We start from the raw sequence: 26,893 nt of genomic DNA, 5'->3' as shown, positions 1-26,893 counted from the left end.
TATCGGTCTTGACCCACAAGTTAAAAAAAAATATATATGAATGTTTTATTTACATTGCTTAAACTAGTGCAAACGCACTGTATTCTCAAAGAGCATGCCGTGTGGTTTCATGCTGTCAGCTGAGAACTCAGCGGGAACTTACCTATAAAATTTTTATATTCCTTCCGATTGTTGTATATGAAAGGCCTCATATAACCATCCTCACATTCCTTCACCAGCCCCAGGGCCTCTGCGCCTAGAAGCAAACGCTTCATTGAAGCACCAACAAGGAAAATCGTTTCATCCTCTTCTGATATGACAAATGATTTGACTAACAGCTGGCAACCTTAAACAAAAAAAAAAGAGAGACTTTTCAAAATAACTCTACAAACCATGGCAGCCCTTGGAAATCCAAAAGGCATCATTTCTAGAACACCATCATTATAAGACAATAATTTAAAAAGGAAATATATATATTTTTTTGTCAAATTCATAAAGGAATTATCATTTCATCGATACATTACATTTTTAGCACATGCATTGTTGAAAAATCCTTCTTAACTGTACTTTTTTGACATTTTGATTTACGTTGGGTATAATATAAAAGACCATAAATAAATTATGCACAAATAAACTGGCTGCATGCCAACACCTGTTGCATGCACTCTTGTAATTGTGTGATGCCATGATAAGTTGCACATTTATGAAAGTCACCATGAAAGCAGACGGGGTAATCTTCAGATAAATATGTATTTTAACCAGTGATTCTGAACATGTTTTGCCAATGATGTAAATTATGTACATGGCATTAGCCCTGGCGCTGCCACATCTACAAGCAATCACTTTAATGAGGCAGAGTCAAGAAAAAAAAAAAAAAACAGCTGGCAACCAAACAAGTTAAAATTAATAATCTATAGGAGCCCAGAGAGGCCACGTATTTGTAATATTTTTCTCACTTGTTTTCTCAAGATGACAAGTTGTTTTCTCGAGAGAACAAGTCTGAAAAAATTTGAAGCAGCAATGTCAGCTTCCAAGAAAGATTAGTATTTCATAAAGATCGCATCTTTATGATTTTGACTGTGTTGGAATATCAATGGATTTTCCTCATTTTGAACTGTTAAAGTTTCACTGAAATTCCAACCCAGTCAAGAGATATACAAAGACAAAGTAGGCTGAAGCACCAGTAACAGAAGAAGGAAGAAAATGGCTGCTCCCACAAGGCACAGGTTCAGGTCAGTAAATCTCAACTTTACCTTTTTGCATATTACTCTAGCAAGGCTTTGAGTAAATGTGTGATATGTAAACTGTTAATTAAGTGAAAAAGGAAATAGAAAAGTAGGTGCCTTGTATTTTTTTTTTCCAGAGAATTGTGCCTTGGTCCAAAATTGGTTCAGAGTCAAAGCCCTAGAATATTATTCTCAATTCCAAAGCCTTGTTTTATATCCCCTTCTCTTCTCCCCACCTCCCCATTCTACATCACATGAGCAAAGAGAAAGTGTAGGAGCCATTTACAACACTCCTAACTGGTTAACTCTTAGCTCCAACATATGATGACAGAATGTCTCTTATTCCGGTCTATGTGGCCTGATTCTACTTTATAAACTCATGCCCAAAATGAATTATGGGCTAATTTCAGCAGCAGTTCCATTCATTACACAGGACGAGCAGAACTTGTATAAACAGATAACAGCCATACTGCAGCTACAATTAGTTAGCACACAGCATTGTTCACAATTTAGTGAATAGTGCTGTGTACAGAGCTCAACCCAAATTTTGCATGTGTCAAGGAGGGAGATGCACAACCTTATGGATATACTATATCAAACATCCCAAAAAGGCTTTAGTAATAACAGAGTACATCACCAGATATCACCGCTAAGGTGGCAAGCAGGGAAGAGGCTACACTTGGCAGAGCCCCTATGCAACTGGGACCCTAAAGAATTTAACAAGAAGTAGGTTACGTGTTGCCTTTGAATTACTGAAATTATAAAGGAGCAAGATGACATGCAATTGCCCATAATTACTAAGGAACACACAAGCAAGTCAGTAAACAGACAATTAGAGGTAATGGATAATGCAGAAGAATCTGAAACAAAGGATCCCAAAAGTTTCTAAATAATGTACATTTGGGCTAGAATGTAACGTTCAGTTGCCTGTAATCAGATCCTACACAGGCATGCTAAATTCTTTCCTTACACAGAATACTATTTTTGAAGGTTGTAATACGCTCTTGATGGATCTTAGTGTTATCCCTCTCCTGTTTTTGTATACCCTACCTCAAGCATGTCAAGCTCAAAGTCTGGCACGGGCCACATGAACAAGGTTTAAGTTTATGTGGGCCACAAAAAAAAAATACCTTAAATTTTCATAGAAACGTAGGTTTATTTTAAAAAGTACAATATAAAAAAAAAAGAAAAAACAGCATCCCCCTCTTCTAAATCCCAGTCTTCCCCCCCCCACCCCCCTCTACTAAACCACAGCACCCCCCTCTACTAAATCTGATCCTCCCGCTACTTCTGGAAACCCTGCGAAGGTGGAGCACGTTGATGTCACGTGGCATTGCGTGCCTCCATTCATCACCAGGTACTCCACTGTCCAGTTGCAGCCAATGCAACACTGACCAACACACACTCATTCACAGACAGACACACACACACTCTGACAGACAGACACACACACTCTGACAGACAGACAGACACTGACAGACACTCACAGACAGACAGACACTCACAGACAGACAGACACTCACAGACAGACAGACAGACACTCACAGACAGACAGACAGACACTCACAGACAGACAGACAGACAGACACTCACAGACAGACAGACAGACAGACACTCACAGACAGACAGACAGACAGACACTCACAGACAGACAGACAGACAGACACTCACAGACAGACAGACAGACACTCACAGACAGACACTCACAGACAGACACTCACAGACAGACACTCACTGACAGACAGACAGAGACACTCACTGACAGACACTCACTGACAGACACTCACTGACAGACACTCACTGACAGACACTCACTGACAGACACTCACTGACAGACACTCACTGACAGACACTCACTGACAGACACTCACTGACAGACACTCACTGACAGACACTGACAGACAGACACTGACAGACAGACACTGACAGACAGACACTGACAGACAGACACTCACTGACAGACAGACACTCACTGACAGACAGACAGACAGACAGACACTCACTGACAGACAGACAGACACACTCACTGACAGACAGACAGACACACTCACTGACAGACAGACAGACACACTCACTGACAGACAGACAGACACACTCACTGACAGACAGACACACTCACTGACAGACAGACACACTCACTGACAGACAGACACACACACATACTCAGTGACAGACAGACACAGACACACACATTTACACATTTAATTTATTGTTCCTTAGTTTTGGGAGCTGGTGTGGGGATCTTCTGTCTGGAGATCTCCTTCCTGCTCCTCACTGCTCCCTCATGCGGTTTAGTGGTGCCGGAATATGACGTCATATTCCAGCGCACGGCTTCACTAGAGACGGCACGCGTGAAGAAGCAGTAAGGAGCAGGAATACTGAGCTCACTCGCTGGCCCTCCTCCCCGGCCGGGTAAGTGTTAGCAGAGTAGGCACCTGCAATGTGGGGAAAGCAGGTGCCTACTCTGCTATAACACCAGCATGTACTCGCGGCTCGCCGGGCCGCAAAGATGCGAGTTTGACATGCTTGCCCTACCTCCTCTAGACTGTAAGCTCGTTTGTGCAGGTTTCTTATCAACCTATTGTTCCTATAACATGTTGTACTTGTCTTATTTATTGCTAAATTTCCCCCTCTTATAATATTGTAAAGCGGTGCAGAAGATGTTGGCGCTATATAAATGCCAAAAATAATAATAATAAAATAATTACTGATACCATACTGACACAGAGAGGTGTGTTTTGGGTTTTTCTTTCATCCATTTTTCCAGCTGCTGTGCAAAAAGGTTACATTAGGTTTTAAAGTATTTAATGGAATATGATATTTTAACAGTAGATTTAAATTTCATTAAGCTACAGGCACATCTGAACAATAAATATATAAAATACGCTACGTATTTTGTGTATGCAAGAAAATCTTTTCACTTGGGACTCCAACACACTGGTTATATGACACACATTTACATATGTCTGAAGTGAACTATGGATTTTCATGGTAAAATTATTTAATACAATGCCAACAGCAAGACAGCTTATGTTAAAGAAACGCTCCAAACATCATACCCACTTTAGTGCTTTGCTATCGTGCCACCCATGCAAGCAGTCAATTAGACTGGAGCTTGCCCACAAAAAGTTCCAGAATAGATTTTATAAACGTTGGTGAGTCCAGAGTCTGTAAATTGGAGTTGTTCATTTTCTCTCAGCTTGAGAATGAAATAGCCCTTTCTATTGATCCTGCCAGGTACTAATTACAAATGAGGTAACAATGTAATGATTTAACAAACGGGAGTCAGCGTTTTGAATAGCAAAACAAATAGAGGGTAAAAAGATCTATAAAAAGGTTAGCCTCTGGTCTTGTTGCCACCTAGAAATAACCCTGATTGATATGTATTTACTCGGTGACACAGGAAACTGCTCAGAAGTAGTAGCTGATATTACTCACAAGATGAGGGTGGTTATACCTAAAAATAGCAATTGTTTTAGTTATATGCACACTATAGTGCTTTAAAAGAGAAACTAGGGACACACTTTCAAAACAATTTTGATATTAGTGCTAAACGCCAAACAGTTGTTCCATTTCATTAGTTTAAAATAATTTTTCTCTTCGGTGGAGAACTTGTTAGTCGGCTTCTCACACCCTTCCTTTGAAATTGGTAAAATAACAAGTTACGTATCATGACTCATACAGACCCAGACTGATTGTATACAATTATTTCATAAGGCAGGCTAGCATGCAAATTTGGGATCGTACATTCTGACGTTACTGCAGTTTAGCATCATGTAAGTCGTGATACTGATTTTGCCAATCATTTCTCAATCTCAAATTCCCTGTGTTGTCTCACCAATGTAGCCACCCAATGACAACCCTAAATACTGTGTACTATATTTCCCATAGTGCTCTGCAAGCTAAAAGGGCTGGCAAAGAGAGTGATTAACAGTACGTGAAATTGCAAAGTTCACCTATTCCTGAAATATTGTTTTAAAAAAATACAACACAACCACTTTGGCAGTCTGGGGTTCAGAGACACAGGGTTACATGAAGGAGTGACTCCATGCTCAACTTCCAGGATCTGAAGACTATTATTCCAACATTCACAAGGGAATTATTTCAATATTTACAAATCAATGTCTTTGCTACAATAACTAAATTTAAACATACAGCTCTAAATGAACGTTTCCCTTTTTTAAAAAATCTGTGTAATAGTGGTTATAGTTAAAAATTGGATAATTTCTAACCAGTATAATTTTATATGCTCAATCTCTAACGCCTGGAGGGGGGGCTTAGTATTTACGATCAAGAATTTAAAAACAAAAATACATTGGAGCATACTAAAGTGGATTAACTCACTTTCGCAACAATATCACACACAAATCGGCTTTAAATTGCCACAAAAATACTAACTTCTAAAAACAAAAGCAGTGTGTTAATACATTTTCTATGTACATTAAAAGACACAATGCTACATCTTTCGGTTGAAAAAACAGTTAAAGAGCTTTTGCAACAGGAAACCTGTATTATGAAAATATTTTACCATTTCAATATCTGCAGAAGCATTAATCTAAAACATCCAAGGTGTGAATATAGAATTTAAATAATTCCATATCAGTTATATTGGTTAACTCTGATAAGTTTTTCCTATATAGATGAAACTATTTTATCCCTGAAAGGGTCATCTAAGAACCATAAGAACTTGTCATCAGTGCAAAGGTTATGGTGCAGAGAGTACCCTGCTTCCCTGCTTCTAGCAAAAATTGCTGCCCCAGGATCTGTGATGTTGAATGAGACATTTAATTGATCCTGTTTTGTTCAAGTTCGATCCGATTTGAAAGAGCCTGAGCCAGTGGATGCACACATAATCGTGAACTGAGCTGTGGATAGGCAGACAACAGCCATGATATGGTCACCAGCAGCATATTGAGTAGTCACACTCATGTTCATTTAATGAGTGGAACTGTGACTCAGGGCTAAACTACTTATACCATAGATCTCTTCTGCAAAGATGTTTACATGAGAGAGAAAAAACAAGTCAAAAAAAATAGGCTCATTCTTGATGGGGTGCCTTCCTGGTCTGGGATGAGTTTGTTGCAGTTCTTGTCTGTGCTTGAAACTGTATCATGGCGTTTGGCTTATTTCTCTAACTTCACATAATTTAACTCCTTTTGGACGACTCTTTTACCTTCGCAGCAAAACAAACAATCATCATACCTCACAAGCCAGTGACCCTGCAGAGGCTGTGCATATGTTGATGATGGCACGACTGACACCCAAGCCAGAAATAGAAGCACACATAACCAGAGCAATATATTCACATAGAACATGTCAACGCCTCCCCACTGCCCTCACAGGAAGGGGAGCCACAGGACAGCCCTCCCCTCAGTACCCGACACCCTGCACCCACACAGGTAACAAAAGACAGCACACCAGCCTTAAAAAGAGATATACAGGCCATGCTGACAGGCCTGCAACAGAAATCTCAGACAGATTCTGTACTAAAAGTCGATGTGCACGCAGTGACTGCACGCACTCAGGCGACAGAGGCTGACGCTGAGGGACTGAAGCAGGGCCTCCAAGATCTGGGGGAGAAGGTACAACAACTACACTCCTCACAAGTGATCCTGTCCATACAAGTTAACCTCCTGGACAACAGAGGGTGATGCAAAAACGTCAAGATCAGAGGGGTACAGAAGTCAGTGCCACTGGAAGAATTGCCATACTTCATCAGGTGCCTAGTGGCCGCACTCCTACCAACCAGACAAGCCAGAACATTTCTGTTCAACAGACTGTACAAAATAGCCAAATCCCCGCAAGCACCTAACGCAGCTCCGCAAGACATCATACTACGGTGCCAATCATTGTCAGACAAATTGGGGCTACTGGCAGCACTACAAAGAAAGACTTCTTTTGAGTTCGAAGAATGCCGACTCTCCTTCTTTCAGAACTTAAGTAGGACCACACTGCTATGGTGCAAAAGTATGCAACCAATCACTAAGCAACTGTAATGAAAATATACCCCAACACGCAGGATTCAGCTAAACAGAAGACAACACAGAGGGGAGATACGTCTACCGGACCTTAGAGTGGCCGGACTCGACGTAAATAGGAGAAGTACAGAGTCAGGAACAATCCGAGGTCAAGGGCACAAAGAGACAGCGTAAACTAGGACTAGCCGGGGTCTGGTACACAGTAAACAGCAAGCCGGCAAACAGAACAGATAAGGATAAAGAGATAACGAGTCAGAAAACAAAGTCAAGGTCAAGTACGAAGGAACACAACTGAACACAACAAGCGCTAAAGGGAACTGAAACAGAAACCACCATAGGGCAAGGAACCAAGGGAAAAAGGTGAGTATAAATAACTAAACATCTATTTTGATTGGTCCCTGTCATCTCCACGCCCCCAAAAGGTAAATGTATGGGGAGTGTGGCATGACAGGGGTCAATGGGAGGCCTTTTCCAATTTAGGCTCCCACTGTCCCGGGTCTAAGACCCGCGGCGCGCTCTTAGAGTCAGGCGGGACACGTGACCGCTTCTCGCGGTCACTGCCCGCCTTCCTGTTCCTGCCTTCGGATGAGCCGCGCGCGGCTCGTGCAGCAGCAGGACCGCGAGCGGCTCGAACAGAGGACCCCGGCCGGCCCCTGGAAAGGGTAAGTACCGCTACTGCAACTCCAAGTAGCAGGCATTGACTACACGTGGTCGACCCCAGGGACCCTCTTGATTACAAAAGACGACAAGCACTACAAGGCCACTGACCACATGGAGTGTCCAGCGTTGATGATGGCACTGGAACTCCCGAACCTCGAGTCGACCTCGACGACACATCCAGGCTCCCGACCTGGGACGGCAGACACAGCAACAGCCACTACACCCAGAACAAACAGGGGCACCAAGACCTGAACAAACTTTCTCTCTGCCTACAGCCTCTTATATTTTAAGAGGTCTCTTTTTTTCTACAATTTAATTTTAGTTACCGGTATATCTTATGTTGCAATTTCCAGCAACAGTTCTTGAAAAGGGCCCACTGAGGTTACCTCTTATTGTTCCGGTGACAAACTCCACCACCCTGTGTTAACAGGGAACTAAAAGCAATGGAGCTTTATAATATTGACTAGCATCAAGCTTTCCGCCATATTTACCAACACTAGCCCGAAGCCCTATGGGCACAGCTCGATCATGTCACACCACAACAGCTCCCACATACCTAGACACACACTTGCCATAGTTGCAAAACTAAGTCGCGACTATGCAAAGCCGCCATTACGACAAGATAACAGCCCGAGACTCACAGTGCACTAGAAACATAGGTGATAGCCAGGTGGCCAGTTAGAAGACAACATGGGAGCAGGCCCAGTTCAAGTTAGGGAATTCCCAGAGAAATGCTGCGACGCACCACAACCCACTCCCAGTCCATACACTAGAGGCCACGCGGTACACCATACACGACTAGCCTTAAGAGGCATGACGGGATGCAGTTATCATAGTCTGAAGTCATAGCCAAAACCGCATGCTCCCCCCCATCTCATGACTCCACGGCGTTTGTACTGATTCAAATGGACGGGTGTCTTATACCCCCACAGTTTTACCTGTTAATTTCCTCATTATAACATTATAGTCCACTATAATTATAAAATGTGAAGAAAATGTACTGTCTTCTTTAGCAGCCATGTGAGGAGTAGCCAGTGGAGGTATCCTTAGACTGTAATGTAAACACTGCCTTTTCTCTGAAAAGACAGTGTTTACTGCAAAAAAGTCTGCAGGGACTGATTATACTCACCAGAACATTTCTGCTGTGTTTGTGTTAGCTGTAATTTTCCTCCTACTCATTTACTGTACCCACACATGTTATATACTTTTTTTCTCGCCATTAAATGGTCTTTCTAAAGATACCATTATTTTCATCATATAATTTACTTTTACTATAAAAAAATATATAATATGATGAAAAAAAACTTTTTCTAACTTTGATCCCCAAGATCTGTTACGCATCTACAACCGCCCAAAAATACCCATGCTAAATGGTTTCTAAATGTTGTCCTGAGTTTAGAAATATCCAATGTTAACCTGTTTATTGCCTTTTTTGCAAGTTATAGGGCTATAAGTACAAGTAGGACATTGCTCTTTCAAAATATATATTTTTAAGATTTATCAAGATTCAACAATTTCCAGAATGGCTCCAAAACTCAATGCAAAAGCTGCTCCAACACCTCCACACTCGACGCCAAGTGCTACCCACAGGCTCCAGCATACAGGGGGCGGTGCTATAAACTTCCCAGGTGCAATGCATTTTGGGGAAACTTGCTTTGTATTGCGATAAATAATTGTAAATCAAGGCATTATTTTCAATGGATTTTCATTTGTAAACCGAAAATTATGTTAACCGAGGCGTTTGTAAACCGAGGTCCCACTGTATTAATATCAAAATACAGCTAGAATAAAATTACACACACATATATAATATATAATTTTTTTTTTTGTATGTGTGTCAGTGAGCTTGTCTGTAGGGATCGTGTGTGTGTGTGTGTGTTAGAGAGCTTGTCTGAAGGGAGCATGGGTGTGTCTGCTCCTGTCTGTGGTGAGCATGTGTGTGCAGTGAGCTTGTCTGTAGTAAGCTTGTGTGTGTACCAGTGTTTGTCTGTACTAAATTTGTGTGTGTACCAGTAACCTTGTCTGTGTGTGTCATTGAGATTGTCTGTCAATGAGCCTATTTGTGTGCATCAGTAAGATTGTCTGTGTCTGCATGTGAGTATGCTTTACTGTATAATTTAATTACCCTAAAAGAACTAATATTTTGAATTGAAAAATAAATATTCCAATAATATAGATATGTGTGTGTATATATGCTATGTAGTGTGTGTTATATAACACACACTACATAGCACAATGACTTATGGGGCTGCCATAGATTTTTTTTCCAGGGCTGCTTCGAGTCCCCAATCCGGCCCTGTGTGCTGGTCAGTTAAATACATAAAGGGAATCCATTTAAATAGATAAATGGAATCAACACCATCAAGGAGGAGACTATATTTAAAAGAAGAAAAACTACCACAATAAGAGGACATAGTCTTAAATTAGAGGGGCACAGGTTTAAAAATATCAGGAAGTATTACTTTACTGAGAGGGTAGTGGATGCATGAATAGCCTTCCAGTTGACGTGGTAGAGGTTAACACAGTAAAGGAGTTTAAGCATGCGTGGGATAGCCATAAGGCTATCCTAACTATAAGATAAGGCCAGGGACTAATGAAAGTATTTAGAAAATTGGGCAGACTAGATGGGCCGAATGGTTCTTACCTGCCATCACATTCTATCTTTCTATGTTTAAAGGGACTCTCCAGTGCCAGGAAAACAAACCTGTTTTACTGGCACTGCGGGATATTTAATGCTTTCCTATGGGGATTCCGGCGACACTGGAGGTCCTCATGCATAGCGTGAGGACGGCCAGCGTTGTTTAAAACACTTTTCGTGTTTTAAGAACCCGGAAGTCCTTCTAGTGGCTGTCTGATAGACAGCCACTAGAGGATAACTTAACCCTGCAAGGTAATTATTGAAGTTTAGAAAAACTGCAATAGTTACACTTGCAGGGATATGGGTGATGGGAGTTGGCACCCAGATGGGCAGAAGTGGCCTGGGTGCCCAGAGTGTGCCTTTAAATGATAGTTTAATGTCTGGGAGTGCAGGTCTCACTATATGGTAAGTCATTTTGCACTATAGTGTTCCTTTAATGTTGCAAATCAGGTTTCAATGTATTAAAGAAGCACTCCACTTCCCACAAGGGGGATGGGGAGGGAGGAGAAATCACTGTTTATTAGATATACCCACAATGAATACATGCATGAATTCATTAGGAGTAGATCTTAAGTAGATCTTAAAAGAGCCTGCAAAGTCTATTCTGAGATCTGAAACAGAGGAGCTGGTGAGTGCGGAGGCAACGGGGAGCTAACGGAAGGAGTCTGCAAACCTCCCTGGCAGTTTGATTGATAGCCAGGGGGGTGTTCCCTAGCAAATGTATAAATTGGGATTAAACTAGCCTACTCCTCAAACTGAAGTGCTTTTGGGGTGTGGAGTTGTCCTTTAACTATATAGTGAAGAAACCGCTAATTGCTAACTCAAGTGTTGAGCACTGGAGTTCAGAAACTGTTACAACATCTCAACAAAACAACACTGACTGCATACTCTGTGATGCAAGAATCAGTGAAGGGATTTTGACTAAAGGAGTGTTGTAAATAAAAAAAAATTTAGTGTTGATTACAAAACAAAAATGAAAGGGAACGACTAGAACATAAAATTGTGAACGTGTTTTACAGATAACGATCTCTGCCAGATCTTCGTAGGACTTGTCTTTTTTCTCTATGGATTTTAGAGAGCATATCAACGTTTTAAATGGCAAACAGAAATATTATTTTACCTCCATCTTTCTTCTTGTCCATAATTTTCTTAATGAGCCATTCTTTGGTCTCTGCCTTGGCATCTTTTGCAAGCTCTATCACTACCAAGGGTTTGAACTGAAGGTCCGGCGGATCAGATATCGAACGCCCTCTTTTCATCTTGGGATATTATCTATAGAAAAAAACATCAGAATATGTGAATATATTATTATCATGATTATTGGCACAAGCGTTAGAGATTGTTGTTGTATCAATATTTTAACTTATCTCATATTGAATGTTCATTTTATTGTAAAATTTTAACTCTTTCAATAAAAACTATTTGAAAGATATTGCCATACTGCATCCAGAAATGGTTAAAATCACATCTGCTACAACAAAAATTATAAAAAATTAGAAATTCTTATATGATAGAAGGGGGAAGAAAATCTACAGCATCTGTATGAGTTTCACGTTGGAAGGAACTTGCACAAAAATATTTTACATCATCAATATATGTAGTTTAAGATGAGATTTACAGGTTTATTCACTAAAGTGAGAATTCAAAGTAAAGTTCACATTTAAAGGAACACTCCAAACACCTAAAGCACTTCTTTCTGAAGTGCTTTGTGGGTGGAGAGAGTGTCCTTTTTTTTTTTCGTTTTGCAAAAAGAGCAGATTTCAATACAAATTAGCATTTTTATATATTAACCTTGTTACACCCCTTGTCCATCAATAAAACAACTGGTCCTGTTACGCTCTGGTTGTTTAGCTCAGTGGAGCTAAAACACAAGAACCAGGTATTCGACTCTAGTATCTGCCTTACAAATCATTGGTAAACTGTAACTGGACGGCCGCAGACGTTCTGCGCGGGGTTAGAAGGGGGGACTTGCAAACATTGCAGACAAGAGATCTGTAGATTTTGCAAGCTGTATTTAGATAAACCCCCAATGAAAAATGCATAATTAAATGTGAGCTTTTTGTATTTGGACAATGGATTTTCCCTTTAAGTTAAAAATAGCAAGATTGTAAAAATTCATAAAGTCAGCTATGCTTTCACTTCGGCTACTTTGGCCTTAAAATAACACTATAGGGCCAGGAATAGAAACGTGTATTCCTGACTCTATAGTGTGTTAAAAACACTATTTGGCTTTCTGCCCCCCCCCCCTTAAATAAGTAGAAAACTCACCTTTATTCGAGCGCCAAGTGGGTCTGCCAGGGTAGGCACCGCCCCTGATCCGCTTCATTCCACTCTGTTTTTGTAAGGACATGCTTTGATAAAGGGAATAACCCGAAACTTTTGTACTTTATGTCCTTAACAATAAATCTTTTTGTAGCCCTTGATGTGCACATTTGCAATTGTTTGCACTGCCCTCATTTTTTCTATTTTTGTGAATTACTTTACCCTGCTTGGAGCTGCAGAGGGAGGTGTCAGCAGCACAATAGGAAAAGTTTGTATTTTGATTTTCTCTGGGTACTGCAATAACCCTAACCCTTAGCTATATACTGACCTGCTTCCTTGGCTGAGATCATCAGAAATGATGATCTCAGCCAATCCAATGCTTTCCCATTGGAAAGCATTGGGAGGCTAATGCGTACGCATGGCAAAACACCAGAGTGCGCCAGTCAGGATCTCCTCACAGAGATGCATTGCCTCGATGCACCTTTATGGGGAAAGTTCAGTGCCTCCATGCAGAGGAGGACTTCTTAAATGATTGAAGACTAGGGGAGAGTCTGACCGGGGTTGGCAGACTGTTCCAAAGGCAAGGAACCACCCGTCCTGCAAGCACGAGTTAGCAGTAAGGGGCAGACTAGATTGGCCGAATGGTTCTTATCTGCCCTCACATTCTATGTTTGTTTCAATAAGGGTGCGAGCAGCGGCCAGGAGAAGGTCTGGCAGAGTGGAGAAACCAAGAAGGTGCGTATCTATGAATTAGTGAAGAAATGTAAACATGGTTTCTTTCTACAATATGTTTATGCATAGGGTCAGTAGTCTCTTAAAGAAATGGATTTATTTCATTTGGAACTTTAAAAATAATCAGAGCCAGTAAAAGATTCAGATAGTTTCTCAGTGTGATCCTCTGAGAAAACGGAGATTGTCATGGCACTCTTATCACTTATTTGTCATAGAAATTCCTGAAGCAATAGGAACATTTCGAAGATATTCTTGTCTTTGAATATTAAGTGGTTTGAAAATTATTATTTTTGAAAGTAGGCAAAATGTCCAGCATTCATGTAAATATAAGTAGTTTACTTTATGCACAACTCCTTTTTTTAATGTATTGATGGATGCCCAAAGCACAGAACAAGAGAGGTCAACAGTCCTCACCATGGCTCTGAATTCCATAGGTACCACAATCCAAAACAACCAAAGTTTAGTTATCACGAATAGGAAAAGAATGCAAAAGTTGTACTTCTAGATATTATTCTAAGAGTAAGTTAACCACTGCATAATGAACATTAAATAACATTTACATTTGACATCTTAGCCTGTAATGCCTTAATGATGTCATAATATAATGCAAATTGGAGTAGATATATTACAGATGTGTAATTAATATATATATATACACACACACATGCACGCACACATGCACGCACACACCATGACAGAGTGTACTTTGAGGTCTTAATGTAAGTTTATAATTTTGCATTATTATTGGCATTTATATAACTCCAACAGATTCCGTAGTGCTTTACAATATTATAAGGAGGGGGAGGTGGGGGGTTAAACTATAAATAGGACAATTAATTTTTTTTTACAGGAACGATAGGTTAAAGAGGTCCCTGCTAAAACGAGTTTACAGTCTATTTATGTGCAGTTAAGCGTGTGTGTATATATATATGTGTGTGTGTACATACATATGCACACACACACACACACGTGTGTATAAAACTTTGCCAACAATCTGTCTCAATAAGAGGCAAGTATTTAACAATTACCATGAGTCCTACTAAACTATAAATAGGACAATTACATTTTTTTTACAGGAACGATAGGTTAAAGAGGTCCCTGCTAAAACGAGTTTACAGTCTATTTATGTGCAGTTAAGCGTGTGTGTGTGTGTATATATATATATATATATATATATATATATATATATATATATATGTGTGTATGTGTGTGTGTGTACATACATATGCACACACACACACGTGTGTATAAACTTTGCCAACAATCTGTCTCAATAAGAGGCAAGTATTTAACAATTACCATGAGTCCAACACTCAGGGTTACTTGACATATATAGTGATATCTACTTTGGTACTCAGCAACCTAATAATCAGAACAGGTGGGGTATGGTTATTTAGGTCCATGTACTGAAACTTATATAAGCAAATTAGTGACAGCTAATTACAATTTATGAAATAACAGAGGGGGGGGGCACCATGGGTGTAACATTAAAGAGGACCCCCCTCCATTAAATGCATTAATCACTATCCACTGGGAAATCTCAAGAAGGGAAGTGTAACTCCAATAACAGCAACTTAATTTGTTGTTAAAGTTTCATGCCAGTTGACCTGACACCATAGGCAGTCACACACCATCCCAGTGACAAGCACACCCCTTGCCCCAGCTGCCACTGCCACTGCCACACTTACTGTACTTCCCCTTCTCCAGCACTGCGCAGGCACGGTGCGCGTTCCCGCGGCCCCAGGGAGTAAGAGCTCTGACAGAACGCAGTGCGCGGCCCCGCCCGGGAAAAAAAAAACCTAAAGCTAGTGATTGGGCGTTGGTATTATTCACATCTTGCGACACTATGTACAGGAGGCAACTTGCAGCCTTGGGATAGAGTGATTGGCAATACTGTACTGTTTCTCCTGTGTTTAAAACTCATCTGCGGTGAATGGACAAGGGCGGACGCGCCTCGCATGCCAATGCGTTGAGTGCCAAACACTAGAGTGCCCGCCAGTTTAGCAAAGTGTCGCCAGTCCCAGGGTGTGAACGTCTGGTTTATGATGGTTCAGCAGAAGTTAATTCTATAATCTCCGAATTTTAGCGAATTGATATTGAAATGTTTAGGAAAAATTAGGCAGGGATAGCTGATAAAAAAAAAAAAATTAAATAAAAATAAAAGTTTTACATTTAAATGGACAAAGAGGGACACTTTAATATTCGGGGCAGAGCTGTTCTGAGAAACAATTTATGCAACTAAACTATAACTCAGAACAAGAATAATTCATCTTATTTACACAGACTGCATTCCAAACACATTTATTGTAATTTCAAAACACATTCGTGGCTGCCAACCCCTCCCCCCCCCCCCCCCCCCACTCCCCTTTCGCCTTCTCTCCCCTCGTCTGCTAGTGAGTGAGCTTGTATGTGTGTAAAAGTGAGATTTTCTGTAGTGAGCATGTGTATGTGTGTGTCAGTGAGCTTGTCTGGAGGGCAGAGGCGTCTTGCGTTGGCTGGGGCCTTGCGGCCGTGTAAATCACCTTAGGGCAGTGTGACTTTTTAGGCATGGGCCTGGCGGCTTGCCCTGTGTTAGGCAAGGTACCTCCAGTCTGCCCTGAAAGCCAGCCTTTAGGCTGCAGCTTTGCTGGGTGTGAGCTGCAGACTGAAGTGTCTCGCGATCCCCTGCCAAGCAGAGCATTGCCGTGGGTTTCCATGGCAAAGCTCTGACTTCTGGAGATCGCAAGACTCCTATCACGTGGTCTGCAGCTCACACCCGGCAAAGCTGCAGACCGGATAGGAAGGCCACCGGACCACCAGGGAAAATGACAGCCCATAGGACCACCAGGGAGCCAGGACACTGGACCATCAGGGAAATAAAGATATTTATAATACCTCTCCTCTTTATCCACTGTCACCCCCTCCTCCCCTCACTTCCCCCCCCACTCTGCCCCCCATCACCCCCTCACTCTGCCCCCTGTCACTCCCATTTAGCCCCATGTAACCCCACTTACCCCCTCACCCTTTCACACTCACCCTGCCATATACATATATTATATCTATATATAATATGTTTATATATATATATATATATATATATCTTATATATAACATCATACTATGTGTATTTTTTTTATTAATATAGAAATACACTTCGAGTAAAATTACACACATGTATATATATATATATAATGACTACACTTAGAAGGAAATTATACATATCTATATCCCCTTAATGACTGTGAATGTACTAGGAACGTCCGACAAAAAATAGTCATTAGGGACCGCGGCTGTACCTACTACATCCGCGGCAAACAGGAGCCCTGGCCTGGCGATCTGCGGCAATCACGGTTGGGGGAGACTCCCGGAGACCCCAACAGTCCCCCTGCAGCAGCTCCGGCCACCCCAGCCCCCGGCTAAATGAAGACCACCATGATCACATTGCCGCAATAGGACTCTCATAGCTGCCAGCAGGGGGACTGTCTGAGCTGTCAGGCAGTCCCCCAGGCTGCTAAAAAGTAAAAAAAATAATAATAATAAAATAAATATATTATTCATATACAGGTGGTCTTCATTTAGCAACCTACCTGTTTTACGACGGCTCGCACTTACGACCAGGCATAAGTGCGTGCCGTCATGGGGATTCCCTGCTCTGGTTCGCATGTCTATGTTCGGGTAAACTTCCCCGAACATAGACGAACGTACAAGAGCAGGGAATCCCTCAATTTAAAGGACCACTCTAGGCACCCAGACCACTTCAGCTTAATGAGGTGGTCTGGGTGCCAGGTCCTTCTAGGGTTAACCCATTTTTTCATAAACATAGCAGCTTCATAGAAACTGCTATGTTTATGAATGGGTTAAGCCTTCCCCCTATGTCCTCTAGTGGCTGTCTCATTGACAGCCGCTAGAGGCGCTTGCGTGCTTCTCACTGTCATTTTCACAGTGAGAGCACGCCAGCGTCCATTGGAAAGCATTATGAATGCTTTCCTATGTGACCGGCTGAATGCGCACGCAGCTCTTGCCGCGCGTGCGCATTCAGCCGACAGGGAGGAGAAGAGGCGGATCGAAGGAGGAGAGCAGGAGGAGAGCTCTCCGCCCAGCGCTGGAAAAAGGTAAGATTTAACCCCTTTCCCCTTTCCAGAGCCGGGCGGGAGGGGGTCCCTGAGGGTGGGGGCACCCTCAGGGCACTCTAGTGCCAGGAAAACGAGTATGTTTTCCTGGCACTAGAGTGGTCCTTTAATGGCGAGAAAAACGGTATATAATATGTGTGGGTACAGTAAATGAGTATGAGGAAAATTACAGCTAAACACAAACACCGCAGAAATGTAAAAAAAAGCCCTGCTCCTTAACGGTAAGAAAATTGAAAAATGGTCTGGTCACTAAGGGGTTAATGTGTACCTGTCTGTGGGAACACGTGTCAAGGGGCCAGCCAGTTGATCTGTAATGAAGCCCAAAGAGTTTTGATGGCAGTCTTGTACATGCATAGATACAGCATAGATCCGGCTGGTTAAAAGCATTTCAGATTAACTATTTTACAGATCATCTACTTTAGCACTACATCAGTAGATGGCAGACTTATACCATATTCTTTTCTGTTTTTTCTACCAAATGTAAATTACAATTGTAAAGAATTTGCTGTTCTATTTATTACATTAAGAATTGTAAGTGTGGGGTGCACATAAAACTGCACATAGTTTAGAAGGCTTAAAGGGACACTCCAGACACCCAGACCACTTCTGCCCATTGGTCTGGGTGCCAACTCCTACTACTCTTAACCCTGCAAGTGTAATTATTGCAGTTTTTTTATAAACTGCAATAATAAGCTTGCAGGGTTAACGCTACATCTAGTGGCTGTCTACTAGACAGCCACTAGAGGGCACTTCCTGGTTTCTAGCACAGGAAACCTGTGCTAGAGCGTCGCTGGACGTCCTCACGCTGTGTGAGGACCTCCAGCGTCGCTCATTTCCCCATAGGAAAGCATTGAAATGCATTTTCAGTGCTTTCCTATGGGGAGCACTAATGCGCATGCGCGGCATTGCCGCGCATGCGCATTAAGTCTCCCTGGCCGGTGGGTGGGATCAGTCTCGACCACCGGCCGACGCAATCACAGGGAGGAGCGGCGCGGAGGAAGAAGCAGCGACGAGGGACATCGTCGCTGCCTCTGGTAAGTGACTGAAGGGGTTTTTGCCCCTTCAGCAACCAGGGATTGGGGGGTGGGAGGGAGAGGGGACCTACAGTGCCAGGAAAACGGATTGTTTTCCTGGTACTGGAGTTTCCCTTTAAGGGAACACTTTGGTGTTAGAAATGCAAAGCTGTATTTTGATTGCTATAGTGACCCTGTTCTTTCTTATATACAGGTCCCCCACGTGTGCAATAAAAATTAATAACACTTGGGGGGCGGGGCCGGGCCGCCGAGCTGAGCGGTCGCAGGACAGCTCAGCTCCTGCAAACAGGGCCACAAATAGCCTACAAATCGCACTTATGGGGAGAATTACCGGCAATTTCCTGCGACCCTCGATGTACCCGGGCTGCCCGAGCCGAGGAGAGGCTTGCTCTCGCAGTTTTAGTCCCTCGGAGGATGGGGCCCGCTGCACCAGGCGGGACCTATGCTGGCGGTGAGTGAAGCGGACGGCCGCCGCAACGCTATCCCGCCCGACGGAGCCCAACACGCGTGAAGAGCCTGCGGACCCGGTCCTGCTTCCCCTCCCACTGGACCGGGGGGGTGATCCCGGTCCAAACAAAACAAAGCCAAGCCAGACTCCACAGCTCTCTGAGACACCGCTGTCGTGTAGCCTGCGACCCGCACACAAGATGGCGGAGACCATGTGCGTACTACATGCAACCTCGAGCACAGGCCTACCAACAGCTTTCATTTATCCCTGCACACGGGGTAATACCACACGGAGGCCCTCACACCCGGAGATACCCCTGGCATCTGACACCCACCAATTACCACACCTGTGGATATCACTGTCAAGAGGCCCGCTCACTCTTCTTCTGAGCTGGGCGCTCACAGGGAGGGACCCCCCCCACAGCCTGCCATACACCCAGGGAGATGCTTGGGATCCGGCGGAACCCTGGGCCCACGGACCTGATGATGGGCCCAATGGCAAAAGGCAAGAGCACCTACACAGGCCGAAGACCAGCGGCCCTCGACCGCAGAGAAGCCACCACAGGAATTGTGGCGTTGCAACACCCGCCCACAGCGACCGCCAGTGGACTCGGGGCGCAGTCACTCCAGACCCCAGGGGCGACCGAGCTTACGGCAAGTCAACACAGGCCTACAGACCAGCCTAGGCCTAGAGAGACACCCTCACCTTCACCTGCTATGCGGCAAGCCACTGGTCTGAAGCCCAGCGACGGACACACACCGCACGCACATCGGCGGGCTGATGCCGAAAACCTGCAAGCCAGGAACCGGCATGGGCCAAAGGGGACTGATCTGTGGACTCATAGTACCTTTTCTCTTTACGTCCCACTGCAAGGACTCTCTCCGACTCACTCTCTGGTTAGCCAGAATATGCCATCCCTCACTGGTAATGAGAGGGTTATTATAAAGAAGCCTGCTACCACTTATGTCTCCCTACTTAAGGCATGGTATACTGCTGTCTGTGTTGAAGAGTTGCTGTTGCTAGCTAGCCTAACGTGATCTTATATATTAGCATATCTCTAATTCGAATGTAACCTATAGTTTTAATTTTACCCTGTCTCCCACTACCAAGCTTGTACAGCTCTGACTTGGCGACAGTTCAGAGAGCATATTATCTGCTAACCGCATTTTGTATGTATGACTGCTGGACCAGGCTGACTGCGAATATACATCTTGCATATTATAACTCACAAGCGTCTGACATATCTAGCTACCTGATAATGGCACATACACGTAGTTAGCCGGAAACTTGCATGGAATTACATGTTTACCAGTAGCCAACACTGCATACTCTTCTCTGCCCTGATATACCACCTACTGTATTATCTATAGCACGGCATCACTACTTAGATCAGCAGTCACCGTATAGCATGTATACCTATCACTTCCGCATAGTCAAGCAGACCCAGATCAACGTTTACACCTTAAAGCGAGGACACTCTACGTAAATATTAAGCTACTGTTCTTAATCGATTGTTATCCATCTGTAATATCTAACCAAAAAAGAAGTGCTTTGTCTATCTACTACCCAATGTAACAAATGTTTTGAAACCTACGTATGGAATGCCGTTGGGGTACCATATGTAAGCATGTAACTATTATAAGCACTGCAAAAATAAAGATTTACAAAAAAAAAATTAATAACACTTAAAGGTAAGTTTTTCTTACCTTTTTCCACTGCCAATTCTCCCTCGGCACTACTTACCTCTGCCTAATGACAAGGTGAATCTCAAGCATTACCCGAGCAGGTGTAGGGGGAAGAAAAATTGGGTGCTTGGGAACGCACTGGTTTCTGTCAACCCACTTAAAGTTTGACAACAACTAAAACATTAGTCCCCATGTCCAGAATCAGTAGTGTCCGGTACATCAGAAAATGAAAACAAGTGCTCACAAGTGCATGTAACAGGATACTGCACCGTCAGGTATTTGGCATGTGCACTGCAGGGGTTAGAATCTATCGCAATATTCAATAAAACCTTATACATAAACAATAATAAATCACACCAACACAGATATGTGCAATAAAAGGTAGTCTTTTATTTAGTTTACAATAACTTTAATCACTTTCAAAACCAAAAAATCTCTGGTCTTTAAAACCCCCTAGAAATTTAACTCACGACTTACCAGAGTTTTGCCCTATATAGCCAGAACTTAAAAATATCAGTAACCAATACCACATAGTCCACCCCCCTTTGAATAGGCAAGTCACCTTAACCCCAATCAGGGCTGGTGCACGGATTTCTTCCCCCCTAGGCAAAGATCCATTTTGCTGCCCCCTCATGTAACTCACTCACTGACAGACAGACATACACTCACTCATTGACACACATACACTCACTGACACACAGAAACTTACTGACAGACATAGACTCACTGACAGACACACAGAGACACTGGCAGACATACGCTCACTCACTGACAGACACACACACAGACACTCACTGACAGACATACACTCACTGACAGACACACACACAGACACTCACTGATAGACAGACACTCACTGACTGACAAAAACACACACAGACACTTACTGACAGACATGCACTCACTGACAGACATATACTCACTCACTGACAGACACACACACACACAGACACTTACTGACAGACATACATTCACTCAATGACAGACACACACACAGACACTCATTGACAGACATACACTCACTCACTGACAGACACACACAGACACTCACTGACAGACATACACTTACTCACTGACAGACATACACTCACTCACTGACAGACACACACAGACACTCACTGACTGACAAAAACACACACAGACACTTACTGACAGACATGCACTCACTGACAGACATATACTCACTCACTGACAGACACACACACACACAGACACTTACTGACAGACATACATACACTCACTGACAGACAGGAACACAAACACACACAGACACTAACTGACATACATACACTCACTCACTGACAGACACACACACTCACTGACAGTCAAACATTCACACACTCACTAACACACACTTACACAATTTTGTTTTTTGAGGCCCAACCTACCTCCCTGCGGTCCACTCCTCCCGCCCGCTGTTTAGTATGCCGGGGCCGGAATGATGTCATATCACAGAGGGCGCTCGAGGGAGGAGTGGGAAGCTGCAAGTACAGCCTCCCTCGCCACCTGTCTTCTCCTTCCCCCTCTCCTCCAGTCATCGGCATCTGTTGACATAGCAGGCATCAAGGTAAGACTTTGCCTGCTCTGCCATACTGAATGACATCTTAGGGGGCGTCATGAGGTGTCCATCTCCTGGGCCTCCTGTGACAGGGCTCCTGTGGACACCCCCACCTTCGGCCACCTTGAAGATCGGCCCCAGCGCTGTGGCCCAAGACAGGGGCAGCCCACCAGGAAATATCCCCTTTTGGCGCCCCCAGCAGGCCGGCGCCCTTGGAAAATGCCTAGTTCGCCTAACAGTTGCGCCGGCCCTGACCCCAATAAAAGACCATGACAAAAATAACAAATAGGGAGGGAGGGCAGCAGCTCAATTATTTTAATACTGTTGTTGGTTCTGAGACATTTGAAGCCGACCACCAAGTTGTATTCTTTGTATCATCATCATAAGCTTTTTGCCCTAGACAAGTTAATTCTCTTACAGAAGTATTATACATTATTCCTTTCCTTGCTATGCAAACATAACCTATGATGGAGGTCTTTAATCTCCACTCAGATTTACCTCTAACACTCATATGATAATCGGCTTGTGTAGATATTAGTTGGTCAACTGCCTCAGAACCGGACATTACCTCCTTTGCTTCCCAAGGCCATTGGTCTCCCATGTTAGTACCTCCACACACATAGCAGTTGGTAACATTAAGACTACCGGCAATACTTTCAGCTAAGTCAATGAACAGGTTTTTAGCATTATGGGGGATCTTATTATCTATACTCATCTCTTCATAAAAGGAATGGTATACTTGATGAGTTTGGGAGGATACCGTATCAGTCTCTATCCCTATAAACAATACTGTCCCAGGATCTAAACCCGTCCCGTATATTTGAAACCCAAATAAATTGCCATATTTGTCTAAGAACTTATCGGGGTTATTTATAAGTATATGGATGGGATTGCATTCCATAGACTTACAATATGGGCTTGGAGGCAACTTAGTCACTATCATGTCTTTGTCTACTGTCTGTCCCCAAGTCGCCCACCCCACACAAGACCAATATGGGCAAAAGTTATAGTCTTTATTTGGGCATCTAGGACTCACATATTTATTTTTACTACTGGGACAAATATATTTATCATTAGACCCATACGTCCTCTCCCATCTAAGATCCCCACATACATTCCACGGCTTTCTACCACTTGATATCGCCTTACACGCATCAAATAGCAGAACACCCGAAGAATGTACGGATTCTAATACTGTCTTATTAATTAGGGTCCCCTGAGGATCTCCATTCCTGAGAGTCAACCAAATTGTACGGGGTTGATACTCTGGACTGAAGCACTTAGGTTCTCCTACTCCTAAATGGCACACACTATAGTCTATATTTAGGTATCTACATCTCGATACATCTCCTTTACACTCGTATTGTGAATGCCAAATTAGGGTTTGGGAAATATGGTTACCTGTTCTTGTAGTCTTAATGCATACCTCACAGCTAGGAGTGTCGGTACCTCTACCTTCCTGAATATAAAAATACACATAAATAAACACTATCATCAACACATCTTTCGCCGTCATCCTCAGTCTTCGTCCGTGCGAAGGCACCTCAGCTTCCAGGAGTAAGGGCTGCAGGGAATGGAGTTCTGCTCGTCTTCACAGGAGTCCCTTCGAGACTTTCCCTGGCTTATAAACTATACGTCGGTGGGCGGACAGGCTTTATTATGGCCTTCTCACTCACGCACCAAATCCCAAAAATAATAAAATTTGTAATCCACAATAATTCCTCGCTACTCCGACTGAGTAGTGCGTTTTAACCGGATCTTGCAGGGATTCTCTGGATCTGCTGTAACTTGCCAAGAATCGACTGCTGCTGGTTTAACCCTGGAGTGATGTATCCACGGAGTCACTTCGGCTACTTTTATTGCTGTAGGGGTAGACAAAAGAACAACATAAGGACCTCTCCACTTGGGCCCTAATGGTACATTATTCCACTCTTTAATCCACACTTGATCTCCTGGATGATAACTATGAACTGGGGGATAAATATTCACAGGTAATCTATCTTGTACCCATTTCTGTACCTCCTCCATAGTCTTACCCAACTCTACAACCTGCTGCCGGGTAATTCCTTCACACATTATCCCAACACCGATCCCGATTGGAATGTAAATGGTGCTGATATGGTTCAACTCAGAGCCTATAGAGACGCTATAATTGCTGGCATGAAAGCTGGAGGAAAGAAAGCCATTAATATGTCGAAGAAAGTTGAGGTGATTCAGAGAAGTGATGAAGCACCCAGTGTCTTTTATGACCGATTATTGGAGGCATACCGCTTGTATACCCCCTTTAATCCGGAAGACGCAGATAATTCCCGAATGGTGAACTCCGCCTTTGTCAGCCAAGCTTATGGAGATATTAAGCGCAAGCTACAGAAGTTAGAAGGGTTTGCAGGTATGTCCATCACCCAACTAATGGAGGTAGCGAATAAGGTATACATGAATAGGGAAACAGAAAGTAAGAAAGAGGAAGAGCGCAAGATGCGTAGAAAGGCAGACATGCTAGCGGTAGCGATCGCAGGCGTAGATAGACGGGGCCCAGATAGAGGCGATAGTAGATGGAGTAGGGAGCCTTTGAGTAGGAATCAGTGCGCGTATTGCAAGGAAGAAGGGCATTGGAGGAACGAATGTCCACAAAGAGAGCAGTACGAGAGAGACCAACCCAGGGCAGGTTACGGAAACTTTAGAGGCAGAGCGAGAGGTAGAGGAGGCCCCGGAGGGAGTAATGGTAATAGAGGGAGTAATGGGAACAGAGGAAGTGTTAGGGAAGATAGGTATTTCCCAGCAGCGCAAAGGTCCCGCGATAGAGAAGGTAGGGACTTTGTAGGATTGGCTGACACGGTCATGGAGGACTATTGATACCGACCGGGCTCCATCCCCCTTGGTCGAGCGGAGCCTATGGTCGATGTATCAATAGGGGGAAAAAGGAGTGCGTTCATGATCGACACTGGTGCTGAACATTCAGTGGTGACTAATCTAGTTGCTCCTCCATCTGGAAGGACTATTACTGTAATAGGAGCAACTGGAAGAAGTGCTGAAAAACCGGTTCTTAAAAGTCGACTCTGTACATTGGGAGGCCACGTAGTAAAACATCAATTCCTTTATATGCCTGAATGTCCAGTCCAATTGCTGGGACGTGATATGCTATCTAAATTACAAGCGCAGATTACGTTCCTACCAAATGGAACAACATCCTTAAAGTTTAATGGACCTTCAGGTATTATGACATTATCCGTACCAAAGGAAGAAGAGTGGCGACTTTATACAGCGTTGACTAGCCAAAACCCTAGGAGTGATGAGTCCTTATTCAACATACCAGGAGTTTGGGCAGAGAACAACCCACCAGGACTGGCCCGCAATATTCCACCTATTAAAATTGAACTAAAACTTGGGGTTTATCCAGTAAGCCTAAGACAATATCACATCCCGCAGAAAGCTAAGAAAAACATCCAATCTTATCTGGATAAGTTCATAAGGTATGGTATCCTAAAATTCTGTACTTCCCCCTGGAACACCCCATTGCTGCCTGTTCAAAAGCCCGGCACAGATGAGTATCGACCTGTGCAGGATTTGAGAGCAGTCAATGATGCGGTTGTTAGTATACATCCAGTTGTACCCAATCCATATAACCTGCTTGCTTTAATTCCGGGCGGGGCTACTTACTTTACAGTCTTAGACCTCAAAGATGCCTTCTTTTGCCTCCGAATTGCCGCAGAAAGTCAATGTATTTTCGCTTTCCAATGGGAGAACGCTGTAACGGGCTCAAAACGCCAAATGACCTGGACAAGACTGCCCCAAGGGTTTAAAAATTCACCTACCCTATTTGGTTCAGCTCTAAGTCAAGATCTACTGGATTTCGAGTCCATCCCAGGAGAGTGTGTATTGTTACAGTATGTAGATGACTTGTTGATAGCAGCAGTTACAAAAGAAATCTGTCAGCAAGCAACGCACGATCTACTACACATTCTCTGGAAGGCAGGATACAAGGTGTCTAGAAAGAAGGCTCAGTTGTGTTTGCCAACTGTCAAATATCTGGGATTCCATATCTCTGAAGGTCAAAGAATTATGGGGCCAGAGAGAAAAGAAGCTGTGTGCCAAATACCGATACCCAAGAATAGAAGACAAGTGCGAGAATTCTTGGGGGCAGCAGGCTTCTGTAGGATATGGATTCCCAGCTACGCGATACTGGCAAAACCTCTGTACGCAGCTATCAAAGGTACAGAGCACGACCCCTTCTTATGGACTCAAGAACAGCAAACGGCATTTGAAGATGTGAAGAAGGCTTTGATGAGTGCCCCAGCATTAGGTCTACCTGATCACACACGACCATTCTACCTGTATGTACATGAGCAAAGAAGAATGGCTGTGGGAGTATTGACACAGTACTTGGGATCATGGCAAAGACCTGTTGCCTATATGTCTAAGCAACTGGATGCAGTGGCCAGCGGACTTCCACCTTGTCTAAGAGCCGTAGCTGCAGCCGCCCTGCTAGTAGCTGAAGCCGATAAACTCACTCTGGGTCAAGAACTTTATGTACGAGTCCCACATGCAGTACAGACGTTGTTGGATTACAAAGGAAATCATTGGTTT

General features: G+C 43.4%; 1 protein-coding gene across 4 annotated transcripts in view; it reads right to left on the bottom strand.

Annotated features, from left to right (window-relative positions):
• The window catches only part of ANO10 (anoctamin 10), a 356,469-nt gene extending 335,547 nt beyond the window's left edge, over positions 1-20,922 (bottom strand). The window contains exons 1-3 of one of the 4 annotated variants that reach the window (XM_063452234.1): positions 20,773-20,922; positions 11,602-11,753; positions 143-325 (exon numbers count right to left, since the gene is read on the bottom strand). In XM_063452234.1, coding sequence (XP_063308304.1) covers positions 143-325; positions 11,602-11,740 — 322 coding nt within the window. In that variant the 5' untranslated portion in view covers positions 11,741-11,753; positions 20,773-20,922. Of the gene's footprint in view, positions 1-142; positions 326-11,601; positions 11,754-15,082; positions 15,120-15,163; positions 15,360-20,772 lie in introns of those variants that run through there. The other 3 variants (XM_063452235.1, XM_063452232.1, XM_063452236.1) reach the window with 3 other exon arrangements.
• Between the last annotated feature and the right edge of the window lie 5,971 nt (positions 20,923-26,893).

The sequence above is a fragment of the Pelobates fuscus genome, chromosome 4 (genome assembly GCF_036172605.1).
Source record: "Pelobates fuscus isolate aPelFus1 chromosome 4, aPelFus1.pri, whole genome shotgun sequence".
Lineage (NCBI taxonomy): Eukaryota > Metazoa > Chordata > Amphibia > Anura > Pelobatidae > Pelobates > Pelobates fuscus.
This window is presented reverse-complemented; position numbering and strand designations above follow the sequence as displayed.